This window comes from Oncorhynchus mykiss, chromosome 11 (assembly GCF_013265735.2).
Source record: "Oncorhynchus mykiss isolate Arlee chromosome 11, USDA_OmykA_1.1, whole genome shotgun sequence".
In the NCBI taxonomy this organism is placed as follows: Eukaryota; Metazoa; Chordata; class Actinopteri; order Salmoniformes; family Salmonidae; genus Oncorhynchus; species Oncorhynchus mykiss.
Window position 1 is genome coordinate 53,742,293 of NC_048575.1, and position 13,399 is coordinate 53,755,691.

Here is a 13,399-nt window from a genome sequence, read left to right on the forward strand (position 1 = left end):
TGGCTTCCATGGCAATCCCCACGAGAACCTTACCCCTATAGAATCTTTCCCTCACGGGAACCACACCTTTTGGCATTCTCACAAAAAAATCGCAACATTGTTTCAATAATGTATACAACTTTTTTTGCAGCTCTGGTATATAAAGCTTTTTGAGGCCTTGCACATAATTAATTCTGTGGCAGCACAATGACCAAATAATATACTGTATATGAGGTTCTTGATCATATCTTTGATCATGACACTGGTGAGGAGGAGAGAGTCCTTGTTAAACTTTGACACAAAGTCTGTGATGAATAGCACTATGTTTCATCTGAGTATTTGTTAAAGTCTAAATAATCCATACATTATGCTTTTACTCAAAAACAAGTTGTATGAGCTCAGGTCAATAAGGCCTATAAGTAGCAAATAGAAGTTCAAAACTTTTTTAATGTTTTAATTTTTAACTTAAGTTGATAAAAAAAGATCTAACACAACATTAGGTGATCATATATGTATTATTATGGATTTATAATCCGCTATAATGGGGCGGTCATTTTGGACCGGGAACACAGAATTATTTAACATGAAACGAACACAACAGGAGGGTTAAAATCCCAATGGGCTTTTTCCACAGTCAGGCTGACATCACATCTGACTGGTCATTCATCACAATCCTTTTATTTGGTCCTAGAAAAAGCAGCCATCTCACCTCCGCTTTGACAGAGACTGCATTGTGCTGAGTTAACCCCACAGTTAGTCAATGAAAGGTCAACCGTCTTTCCTTCTGCCTCATGAGTTGGCTTGTATACATAAAGATGTTTTGTTCTGCTGAAACCTGTGCTCCTTTGAATTGTTGCCCAATGTATTCATCCACCATTGACTTTAAGGAACACAATGCTTGAGCTCTGAGTAGGTAGCTGCAGTCACAGACCAGGAAATGGCCTTTTTATTTTAATTGCAACCAGGTTCAAGTCCTGACTGGTCCAGGATCAGATGTTGGGATATTTTAGACATTCACAGTTTGGGTTGAGACCCACATATCCTGCTCAACACTCATTTGATGATACTCAATGAAAAGACTGTTTTTAATGGAGGGCAACGGTGCCAAAGCAGGAAAAATGGTCACATGAGCTCTTCTTGAGATTGGTGCTCAAGTCTTCCAGCTTAATATAATACATGTACTGTATAAGGGAAGGTATTTCTTTAAGTGAAAGAATAATCAATGTGAGATATATATTTTAAATACTGTAAACGGCAGCTTTTTGGCTGACAATGATATTTCCAGCCTATCTAGCTAACAGCAGATGCTTGTTCTTTCCTTTTAATTGTGTCAGAGTTCAGGGTTGTGATTTCTCCATTGATAAGTTAATAATGGTATTGATAGATAGTTATCAATGTATTTACAATTACCTGTACTCATTATTGATCAACTGCTTCCATTTGGTCTCTAGTCCATCCAGAAGTTTTACAGTACAAGAAAGAGAAGTCAGACAAAGTATGTTAATGTCCACAGCTGGGGCTGAAGATCATTGGAGGTCTGTGTGTTTCAGAATTGTTGTTGTAATTATTGCAGCAGCTCTCTGCCTAAATGAATGCATCATGGTGGCTAATATTATTCAGTTTGAGGCAAACAGACATAGAAGTTCCCTTCAGTGCCCCACCTCTGGATAGCGCTGCATTCCTCCGTATCGATCGCGTTCCCTAAATACCTGTCGAATATGTATGGGGTTCGTTAATCGTTTGTACAACAAGTCCTTGTTTAGTTTTTGCTGCTGTAATTACCAGCCAAGTGGGCCCTGGGGAGGCATGAGTGGGAAGGAGGTAGGCAGAGACATAATGAAATTAAGAAATTACAAAAATGTCAACCCTGCACATTTTTTCAAACCTACCCCATAAACTGAGATGTAAAGACTTGTTTTGATTTGATTTCATCAGTCGTCCCCTGATAATTCTCAGGATCCAGTTATATTACTTATTCTCTGGTGATGTTTATTGAATCTATAAAACACTACACAATTAAGGTCAATGAACGGTGTCTCTTTCCCCTCAACATGCATTTATTCAGCATGCAGTTCTGTCATGCCCTCTCTCCTCTCCCATTCTCCTTAAGGCCAACTCCCCTGTGTTAATTAAGGCTGTGCTTGCAGACTGAGTGTCGGTTAAAGCGAATTATCGATTTGAAACGCAAGCAGCAGACTCTGCCGGCATTAACCCCCCCACCCCCCGTGAACATTATCCTGCCGGTCTTCTCCTTTTCCAATTATCCATAAAGAGCACAGACCGAGGCAGTGAGACACATCTCTGGGTTTGGATATGATATGGATTCCGATGTGCTAGTGACAGAATATACAGTACTGCACCACTCATAAAGGTGAAAACAATCGTATGATGAACTGCAAAGGACACTATTTAGACGGCCTGCAGAGTGAGTCCTCCGTTAGGTTTTGGAGGTTCTTTATGGTTAAAATATCCCAACTTGCATATCTTCTGCCTCCCCTGGTGAAGTGCTGCTAGCAGCGATCCGTTGAGTTGTAGGCGTGATTTATTTTCAGTTTAGGCTTTGATTGAGTATAGTTTATAGGTTTTGTGTTTTGGAAATGAATGAGATATCAGGGGTCTTGGCACTGCGTTTAAATCATGTCTCCTTTTTACTGCTCTGGTCAGATGGTAGACTATACAGAGTCTTCCCTACCAGGGAGGAACAACTTTTTATAGATTGGTTTGCGTATTTGGCCGTATTGTCACCAATAAGTTAATTGTTAGTGAAAATTTATGCACACAAAAATATATGCAATCCAACGGTATATGTATTAGTGTTGTATTTTGGTCATGCCTCGTGACTCAGATTGTCAAAATGATTTCAGCCAATTCCAAAGCATGTCCAGTCAAAAGTTCAAGCACTTGGTTAATTGGGGTCATGTTGATGACGGCACCAGTATCATGTGTGAGTTTGACCTCTTCCCCCTGTCGTGTACATGGTGGCTGTGTGAGTCCTTGTGTTCCCCCCCAGCTCTGGATGGACTGGTATAATTGGACGGTCTCTGAACCCCAGGGTCCGGAGGGCCGTCAGACCACTCTCCCTGTTCACTCTCTCCCAGCCCGCCCGCGCCGCCCACCCTCACCATGGGAAATGACAAGACTTCTGTGGGATTACCCCCTTCTCCAATTAAAATCAAGCCTGGTCCTCCTCTAGGTCGTTATTCACTGTGACAGTCCAACGTGGAGAACTTAATAGGTGCATTCTTTTGACAGCACACTGTCCTGGAGCTTTGGACTTCCTCATTTGAAGATACAGTATGTAAGCTAGCTAGCTGAGCTCTGTCCGTTCTCCCATGTATCCTTCCGGGCTAAGAAACTGTGCCATGCTGTGTGCCTATTGTATAAACTCAAACCCTTTTTTAATAAACATGAGAGAAAACCTATGCTGGGTACTCTAATTGGGAATTCAAAAGAATAGCTGTGATTTGCGTCAGATGGGCTGCTGGTTAAACATTAAGGCCAGTAAACCACTGCTTAACATGGCCAGGGGTGGAAGGCTTCTCTAACGCCAACACAATTGTCAGACAAAGCACTGTTTTAGCTTGCAAAATCATTGATTTAGTGCAGCTGTCGGCTTTTCCCTTGATGCGAAACTGTAGCGGGGGGGGGGCTAGATTTAGTTTAGAATTGCCCTCCAGTGTTTGTTTGAACAGGGGCAACCACTCCAATCAGCAGTGCCAGCATTCAGAAGTAGACGGCAATAGCTTGGTGCAAGCATAAACCTCAGAAAGAGGCTTGTTCGTAACAATGCACTGCGGAGACTGGTGATGTTAGCTGAGAAAGGAGGGTGACAATTTTATATCTCATGAAGACAGAAGGGTAATCATGGACAGTTTGAATATATTTTTTTCACAGTACAGTATTATAGATTATAAAGTGGTGATATGACTTACGGTTACGGAGTTGTTCTAACACGGTCAAATAGCTTTTCTATGACATACGATGCCTGCATCTCCAATCCATATCAAGCGTGAGACACACAAACTCATTATTTCAATCCCGCTAAGCCAGAATGAAGGCAAACAATTAAGTGCGCATCATTGTGTTTTTACGCCTTGTTATTGAATCCGTTCCCCCAAGGAAACAAACAATCCTTTCATAGTATTGAGACTCCTTGCCTGTCCTCACAGCTGAGGGTCCAGAATGTTCTGTTATTTTCTCATGCTTCAATCCCAAATAATCAATAATGCCATTCATATGATCATTGAAGTGTGGGGTCAAACTGCGTTAAGCATCTCATAGTAATAAGACAAGAAGTGGCTTCCAGTTGCACTGACAGAGCTGTCTTTTTTTCTCAAGCATAAGCTTGTCTTCAGACAGATTTCATTTATCTTAAAAGAACGAGCTAAACATGGAGACAAAGCAACTGTCGTTGCCATGTGACACTGCCATGTTATGCGAATGAACAGTTGTATGTATCCCTTTAATGGAATGCTGCTTTGTGATGTTGGTGTCATGCTCCCATCCCCCTCTACCTATTTTTCTCTCTCTGCAGGATGCATCAACCACTGCTGTTTGTCTTCTTCTTTTTTTTACCCTTCCTTTCTAATAATTTCTATATGCCTCTTTATTTTGACCTATCTCTTCCTCCCTACAGCTTCTTGTGGTGTCTCTTTCTGAGGTGTTGCACTTGAATTCTGTCATAACAATGGCACTGTTCCTACCACCTCCCTCTCTCCATCCCTCTTTCCAGGTAACATCAATGACTCCCAACTCAACTACTACTTCTTCCTGCTAGCGGGGATCCAGTGTGTCACCCTGCTGGTCTTCCTCATCGTGTCGGTCAAATACGACAAACAGAAGAGTAGTAGAGCAGGAAGCCAAAGGCTGGGCATCACTCCCTCTTGACCCCAGGACTGACCCATGTCCATCTGACTTCACCCTACCTGCCTTAGTGCATAGTGGTTCGTGCCAAAACACCTCTGTGATTTGATATGGGATAGAGTTTTTGATGAGTTTGTAAGACTATTACATTTTAAGGCAAAAAAAATAAGTTTGGACACACCTACTCATTCAAGGGTTTTTCTTTATTTTTTACTATTTTCAACATTGTAGAATAATAGTGAGGACATCCAAACTATAAAGAAATAACACATATGAAATCATTTCATTGAGTAACCAAACAAGTGTTTAAAGAAAATATTTTAGATTCTTCAAAGTAGCCACCCTTCGCCTTGATGACAGCTTTGCATACACTTGGCATTCTCTCAACCAGCTTCACCTGGAATGCTTTTCCAACAGTCTTGAAGGAGTTCCCACATTTGCTGAGCACCTGTTGGCTGATTTTCCTTCACTCTGCGGTCCAACTCATCCCAAACCATCTCAATTGGGTTGAGGTTGGGTGATTGTGGAGACCAGGTCATCTGATGCAGCACTCAATCACTCTCCTTCTTGGTCAAATAGTATTTACACAGCCTGGAGTTGTGTTGGTTAATTGTCCTGTTGTAGAACAAATGATAGTCTCACCATGTCTTAAAGTAATGATGGACTGTCATTTCTCTTTGCTTATTTGAGCTGTTCTTGTCATAAAATGGCAAGATCTTTTACCAAATGTGGCTATCTTCTGTATACCACCCATACTTTGTCACAACACAACTGATTGGCTCAAACAGATTAAGAAGGAAAGAAATTTGACAAATGAACCTAACAAGGCACACCTGTTAATTGAAATGCATTCCAGGTGACTACCTCTTGAAGCTGGTTGAGAGAATGCCAGAGTGCGCAAACCAGTCATCAAGGCAATGTTTGGCTACTTTGAAGAATCTGTTATAACATATATTTGGTTTAACATTTTTTTGGGGGGTTACTGCATGATTCTATGTGTTATTTCTTTATAGTTTGAATGTCTTCACTATAATTGTACAATGTAAAACAGGAAGAAAAACCCTTGAATGAGTGGACACACCTAAACTTTTTGACTGGTACTGTACATTTACTGTACACTCACACATCCTCACATGAGATCAAGTTCATCTTAATGTTTATTTATTGTACAGTAACCTTTATTTAAGTGATCATTACTGTGTATGAACCTGTTCTATCTGCAGAGGTCAGGTTGGCCTTGAATACGAATGGTGTAATTTATAGTCACTTAAAACAATTATTTCATGTAAGCTGCTCAAATAACTCACTCCTGTTGTCAGATAAGTATGGCATTATACAACTGAGTGGCCTTTTCACTCTGATCATAGATCAATGAACAATTTAAAACAAACTCCCCCAGACACACCACTTTCAAAAACCTTAGAGGCTTCATCGACTTGTTATTGACTGATCCGGTTTGTACTTGTTTGTTTGCTCTTAAAGCCTTTCTTCTTGTAGAGGAATTGTGCCATGTTCAGACTGTATTGAACATTACTCAAAATTGTGATTAGGGCCTTGGTGTTTGACATTTGCGATATAGCTTTTTTTTTTTACCTTGTGGTTATGATTGACATGTATCACATGTTAAATAGAACGGGCTTTTACTAACCATGGTACTATGTTCAAAATTATGAGACTTAATACAATGTCATGCTGCTCATATATGCATACTTTGTTTTCAGATTTAGAGTTGCTTAAATATTTAAGGTATTTATTGAATTACATTTGTCTGCTAAATCCATAAATAAGGCTTAGACTTACTTTTCACTATGCAATGATTTTAAATCACTATTTTAATCTGATTACAGAAAAAAAGCAATTACATATTAAATGGATATAGTCCCAGCTATTTCAACTTGTATACCATTTTGGTGTATTTACCATCATTTACTCCTGGACTAACCACCCCTAGCCTGCAAAAGCACAACATGGTGTTCCTGAAACGGGATGTTCTGGGTCGTTCCACCAATTTGGTGCCTTTTGGTGTCGTTCCCAGAACACATTTATTACATTACCTGGAAACCTAATAAGAACCTTAGGGGAATGTTCTGTGGTGGTTGTTACAGATGTTGTGCCCAAGAGTTTAAGGAATGTTTGGAGGACATTTCATTTCAAACGTTTTCTGAAAAACATTATTTGAATGTTTTTGGGATGTTATCCTAATGTTCGATAAACCGCTTAAACTTAATGGGAATGTTCGCTAATGTCCTGGGAATGTTCCAGGTTTTCTGAGTGTTTTGTTAAACAGCAAGATCCACAATGTATTTTTGTTTGACTCAACAAGTGATTTGTTGGGGGGGGGGTCTGCATTTTTTGCTTTATCTAGACAGTGCAAGAAGTGAAAGCTGAAAGTAAGGTATTTTATAAACCAAAATCTACTCCGGGCTCAAGGGATGTGGAATAATTAATTATTAAAGACTACCAATACAATTGTTCAGAAGAGTTGGCATACTACTTTTGAGATCTTATGACATGGCTGTTTACAGATTTATCAGGTATGTGGCTTGAGTTTACCTTTAGCTATCACATTGGAACCACTTACTAACTCAATGACAGTGGCTGAAAACAACCATTTTGGTCATTATTATAGTGTTTGTTGGTTGAATGGTGTTTTTTTGTGGTTGTTTGCCAATAAAAATCTATTACAATCCTTTAAATTGGTAATTTTCTACATTTAAAAATCTAAATTAAACACTTTTTATCCTTTAGGACTTGACATGCAATGATTGACATCCATTCTTACACTTGCACGACATTTAAACCTGGGCAAAAGCCAAACTTTAAGCATTTTAGTCATATTGATGCTATAAGTTACCGTAGTTATAAAACATATGTTTGCTTATATCTGCCATAATTCAGGTTATGTTATGTAGCTATTACGACAAGCCACTTCTAGTCCAGTCTGGACCTATTATTCCTCGTAGAAAAGGGAGACCCCTTGGCAGCTTGTCATATAATAGTTTACATAACACAGTGGTATGAGACCTTATTGTGACTCATGAGTCAAGTTTAGCATTTCCAGTGAAAAGGAGGCATATTTCTTCATAGTTTCGTCAGACTGGGATTGAAATCGCCACATCACAAATCATGCGGTAATGCTGAGGCCTTACAGCCGAGGCAACAGCGTCGGACCGTTTCCTATATAGTACAGTTGATAGAGGCTGGTTGTTGGATTCAAACCACACAAGTGTGACGGAACAGGCGGCTCGGAGTTTGAACTTAACACAAAGCCTCCAGGTTATACTGTACAGTAGCTGTGTGGCCGCTTGTTTCTCATATTTAGATGCATTTTTGGCAGATATGAGTGGTTATTGAGGAAGTCTTGAAGGGTAATAACATTGAAAAATACAGAATAATTGAATATTGCTTTTACGGTTCAGAGTTTAGGTCAGATTTATTAACCAGGCTTTGCAAAGCAGTGGAGCTGGAGAAATGTTTGCTATTTATGACAAATGTTTCTTGTGTATTTCTATTAATTATCTAGACTAATAGATGTACAGCAGGGTGTGAAGTAAGTAATTTGGATAGTAGTTTAAAAGCAGGTCATTGAACAAGATTAATCAAGCTAAACATCAGTATTGACTATCATAAACTTATCAAACAGCCTCACTAACGATAATTGAGTCAAACCGTTATAATACAGGCTTATTTAAATAATTACATCTCATTTCCTCACAATATTCATTAAAACGATATATTTGATGAAACATTGAATTTGGCCTTACTACTATTAGCCAATAGAAACACACTGAATAACAGATTCATACATGGAAAAACAGATCAGTAAAAAACAATCTAATGGAAGTTGGTTTTAAAGTGTCTGTCCTATCTGAGAGATATAAGGAAGATCAGGAAACTATGTACATTTTTTGACACATATTTCACCCCTTTTTTTTAAAGAACTAAACTACTTCCATATATACTTCAATAAAAACCTTTAACCATTACCAGGCTATCTTCAGACGAATGTGTGACCCTTGTGGGGGTCCTAGAGCAAAACGGAGAACACCAACAGAGTCTTTCCATAGAGATGAGGCCAAACCGTTCAGAAGCTACAGATGTTTTTGTGAGAAGACCAATTTTTCGGGATGTCTCATGGTCTGACAAACACCGATTGTAGTTTGGCCACTTCCACCACAGATGTGGAAGGCTGCCATTGGCGGATGCGGTTGATTGAGACTCAGCCCATGCAACAAAAAAGCATTACTCTAGATTAAACAGACAGGGATTTTTGTATTATGCTAATTAAATCTAGGGGGTTGTTTAAGGTAAGCTATTGGATCCATTAAAACATGTTAATTGTTTTTGCCTTAAAAGGTACCCAGATCATTCATAAAAGAGTAATCAGTAGTGTTTATACATATGCATATGGAAACTATTCAGACCCCTTCCCTTCTTCCACATTTTGTTACGGTGCAGCCTTATTCTAAAATGTGTGTATTGTTTAAAGGCCCACATCAATCTACACACAATACCCCATAATGACAAAGTGGAAACAGTTTTTCTGAGATTTTTGCAAATTTATTTAAACAAAAAAACTGAAACTTATTTACATACGTATTTTACAGACCCTTTCCTATGAGACTCAAATTTGAACTCAGTTGCATCCTGTTTCCATTGATCATCCTTGATGTTTCTACAACTTGATTGAAGTCCACCAATTGATTGGACATGATTTTGAAAGGCACACACCTGTCTATATAAGGTCCTACAGTTGACTGCTTGTAAGAGCAAAAACCAAGCCATCAGGTCGAAGGAATTCGCTGGTCTGATGAAACCAATATTGAACTCTTTGGCATGAATGCCAGGTATCACGTCTGGAGGGAACCTCGCACCATCCCTACATTGACAGTTGACAGTGCATGTAAGAGCAAAAACCAAGCCATCAGGTCGAAGGAATTCGCTGGTCTGATGAAACCAATATTGAACTCTTTGGCCTGAATGCCAGGTATCACGTCTGGAGGGAACCACGCACCATCCCTACATTGAAGCATGGTGGGGGCAGCATCTTGCTGTGGGGATGTTTTTCAGCGGCAGGGACTGGGAGACTAGTCAGGATCGAAGGAAAGATGAATGGAGCAAAGTACAGAGAGATCCTTGATGAAAACCTGCTCCTGTAGAACACACTGTAGACTGCCAAAATTCAGCATTTTGACATGTTCCTTCGTCAACCATGGGTGTGTTCATAAAGTCCATCTGGAGTGCTCAGAGTGTGCTCTGGGTGTTCGTAAATTCAGAGCGTTGTCAGATTGTCCATTCATAAATTCAGAGTGTTTCGCTCTCGGAGCGTTCAGAGCGCACACTGGACGCTCTGGACGCTCTGGCCAAGGAGTCAGGTTGATCCGAGCGTTCTGACCTCAGAACGGCAGTCAAGCACCCAGGCTAACGTTGGCTAGCTGGCTAGCTACTTCCAGACAGAAATGAGAGAACACCTCACTCTGATAACTTTACTCGCCCTAGCAGAGCTGGTTAGGCTGTTTTCATGTTATCCAGAGCGTTGGTGACAGTAACTGTGCTGCTGGCAACAATTTAATTACTCTTCTTTGCCGACGTTTACTGACACTGGCCATATTCAACGGGTGTTGAGCTTTCGTAAATTCATCAGTTATTCTGCATTCCGGCACACTCAGATGAGAGTGCTCTGAAAACGTAGAGAGCCAGAGTGAATTTCCAAACGCACCCCACGTGTCAGATCCAGGAAGATTTTAACCCACTAATTCCAAACTGTCTCCCAAGTCGTTGTAGTTATTTTGTTGCTTTGACAAACACATTTCTGAAGATTATTTATTTAATGTGATTAGTGATTCATTCATGTCTGTCCCTCAATTTAAGGTCAATCTTGTTACATGAACTGAACTCTCGTTTTAATGTGGTGAACCTATTCCTTTAAAACAAACATTGGACATCTAATAGTCAAATCATAGAGTTAAAGGAGGTGAGCTGGTTCTACTCTTGTTGGCCATTTCCTGGTGTTTTGTGGTGGAAAACTGAGCGGGTCAATAGACAGGCTAGAAAGGTTTTAACAATACATTTGTTTTGGTGGAAGCTTGGATTCAATTGCCCCTCCCTGTTGCACACAACAAGCTTCCATTACCCCTGTCACAAGGAGATGTATGGCTAATTTAAGAAGAAATCGGCAACCCTGTTATGGTCAACGCTGGTACTTTATTTTGAACTTTAAGGCACTTACTATAGTAATTGTTTTATTTAAGCTTTTGAGATGGGAATACATGTTTTTTATGAAGTTGAAAGTGTGCTCATTATGACGATGTTAAAATTAGGTGATAAAGTTTAATTTTTTACCAAGCTACACTTTTCAAAAGGTGCCGAATTGGTGAAACGACCCAGGTGTATACAGGTAACTGGCAAACAAAGGAAACACCCAACATGAAGTGTCTAAATAGGGTGTTGGGCCACCACGAGCCAGAACAGCACCAATGCACCTTGGCATAGATTCTATAAGAGTCTGGAACTTGATCGGAGAGATGCGACTCCATTCTTCCAGGAGAAATTGTTAATGGTGGTGGGAAACGCTTTCTTAGACGCTGTTCCCGAATCTCCCATAAGTGTTCAGTTGGGTTGAGATCTGGTGACAGAGACGGCCATGGCATATGGTTTACATCATTTTCATGCTGATCAAACCGTTCAGTGACCACTCGTGCCCTGCGGATGGGGGCATTGTCATCCAATGGAGGCATAGCCATGGTAACCAAAATAATGGCCTGCCCAGCATTTTATACATGACCCTAAGCATGATGGGATGTTAATTGCTTAATTAACTCAGGAACCACCCCAGTGTGGAAGCACCTGCTTTCAATATACTTTGTATCCCTCATTTACTCAAGTGTTTCCATTAATTTAGCAGTTACCTGTATCTCTCTGGTCCTGTGACCTTCACTTGTTTTCAAACAGGCATAAAAATGCCTCACCCTGTCTTGGAGTGGTGGCTGATACGCTGCTCTGCCACATTTTCCCACAAGCCTCACTGTATGACATGGTTGGGTGCACCCCTCATGTTGCAGCTGGAGGCTTTTTGCCAGCCAGTCTTTCATTGCCTTTGGGTGTTTGAGTCATTACTGCTATTTTCTGCAATGGATCCAGGGGGTGGGGAAGAGAGGGGAATGTTGTTTGTTTGTTTCCCGCTGAGGTGCACAGGTCAGGCGGGAGACTTTGTTTACAAGGCGTAGCTACTTGGCTCGGGCACCAGAGTTGTGTTTATGAACAATGTAGTCTGCAGTTCCCTGCGGCTCCATCTGTAAAAAAATAAAATAAAATGTTAGAGCGGAATGTCAAGCTGACCTCGACAGCTACTCCTCTAACTCAAATGATATGCAGTGTGTGTGTGTGTTAACTGTGTTTGGAGTGAGTTTGTTAGTATAAGGCGGTGCATGTTTTTTTTTTACAAAGCATATGAAAATATTTTCCAGATTAGATATAAAACAATAAGCTACATAAATCAATCAGTAAATTCAGAGAGAGAAAATACAGGCCCTGCGTCACTACCACAGGGAGAATAGAACAGCCAATCATTTACTGTGAGTGTACTGCTGGTCTCACATGATCAACTCAATTAAGTCTATCCAAGTGGAGTCCTTGGGAATTTTATTTCCGTTTTGCCTGGAATACAAAGCAAATAGAAACAAGCCTCACATCCCTCATTCCAAAGACTAGAAAACCCTGAGCACACTCAATATATCTTCAATGTCATGTAGGTATTCCTGTTTCTAAACACAAGGCCGAAGCCACCACTGGGCAGTGTGCACAGAAAAGAAAGTCACAGTGGTGTGTTAATTACAGAGGGCCCTCTATCAATCATGCCCCTTGTGGCTGACAATTAAATTCCTACTAGGCCTGGCTGGATTTCTGCGCCCTTCACAGTCCGCAGGCTGTGCACAGCGTTCACAGTCCCAGCGCACTGCATTGCACACAACCCCCACATCAATCCCCCTCCGCTCCACAGCACAGGCATAAATCACATGGGCGAAGAAAAAAGAAAGAATCATTCATCAGGACAGTGGAGAAACAGAGACAAAGAGGGAGATGAGAGAGAAACAGATAGAGGGAGGAAGGGAGAGAAATAGAGATGGTAAGGTAAGGCCTTTTATTTAATCTGGTGTTTTCATTCAACATAAAGCGTAAGATCAATCGGAGAACCGCAGGAGCTGCAGGGAATCAAGTAGGCAAGCTACTTGAACTAAATGAATAAAGGAATGAGGAGAGTCCCTATCAGGAACAGCACAGGAGGCTGCTGAAGGAAGGACAGCTCATAATAATGGGCCGGAACGGAGCGAATGGAATGACATCAAACACATGGAAACCATGTGTCTGGTGTATTTGATACCGTTCCAGTTATTCTGCTACAGCCATTATCACACGCCGGTCCTCCCCAATTAAGGTGCCACCAACCTCCTGTGGTGCACAGGAGCTTTCAGGAAAGCACTATTCAATGGGCCTTGTAGACACTGACACAACTAGCAGCACTTTTAATGAAGCAGTATAATGAATATTTCTGTAATTT

General features: G+C 40.6%; 1 protein-coding gene across 3 annotated transcripts in view; it reads left to right on the top strand.

The window, feature by feature from the left end:
* Positions 1 to 5,127, top strand: part of slc15a4 (solute carrier family 15 member 4) — a 44,515-nt gene extending 39,388 nt beyond the window's left edge. For all 3 annotated transcript variants that reach the window (XM_036935789.1, XM_021621374.2, XM_021621373.2), the window contains exon 9: positions 4,712 to 5,127. In XM_036935789.1, coding sequence (XP_036791684.1) covers positions 4,712 to 4,866 — 155 coding nt within the window. In that variant the 3' untranslated portion in view covers positions 4,867 to 5,127. The remainder of the gene's footprint in view (positions 1 to 4,711) is intronic.
* Positions 5,128 to 13,399: the final 8,272 nt, after the last annotated feature.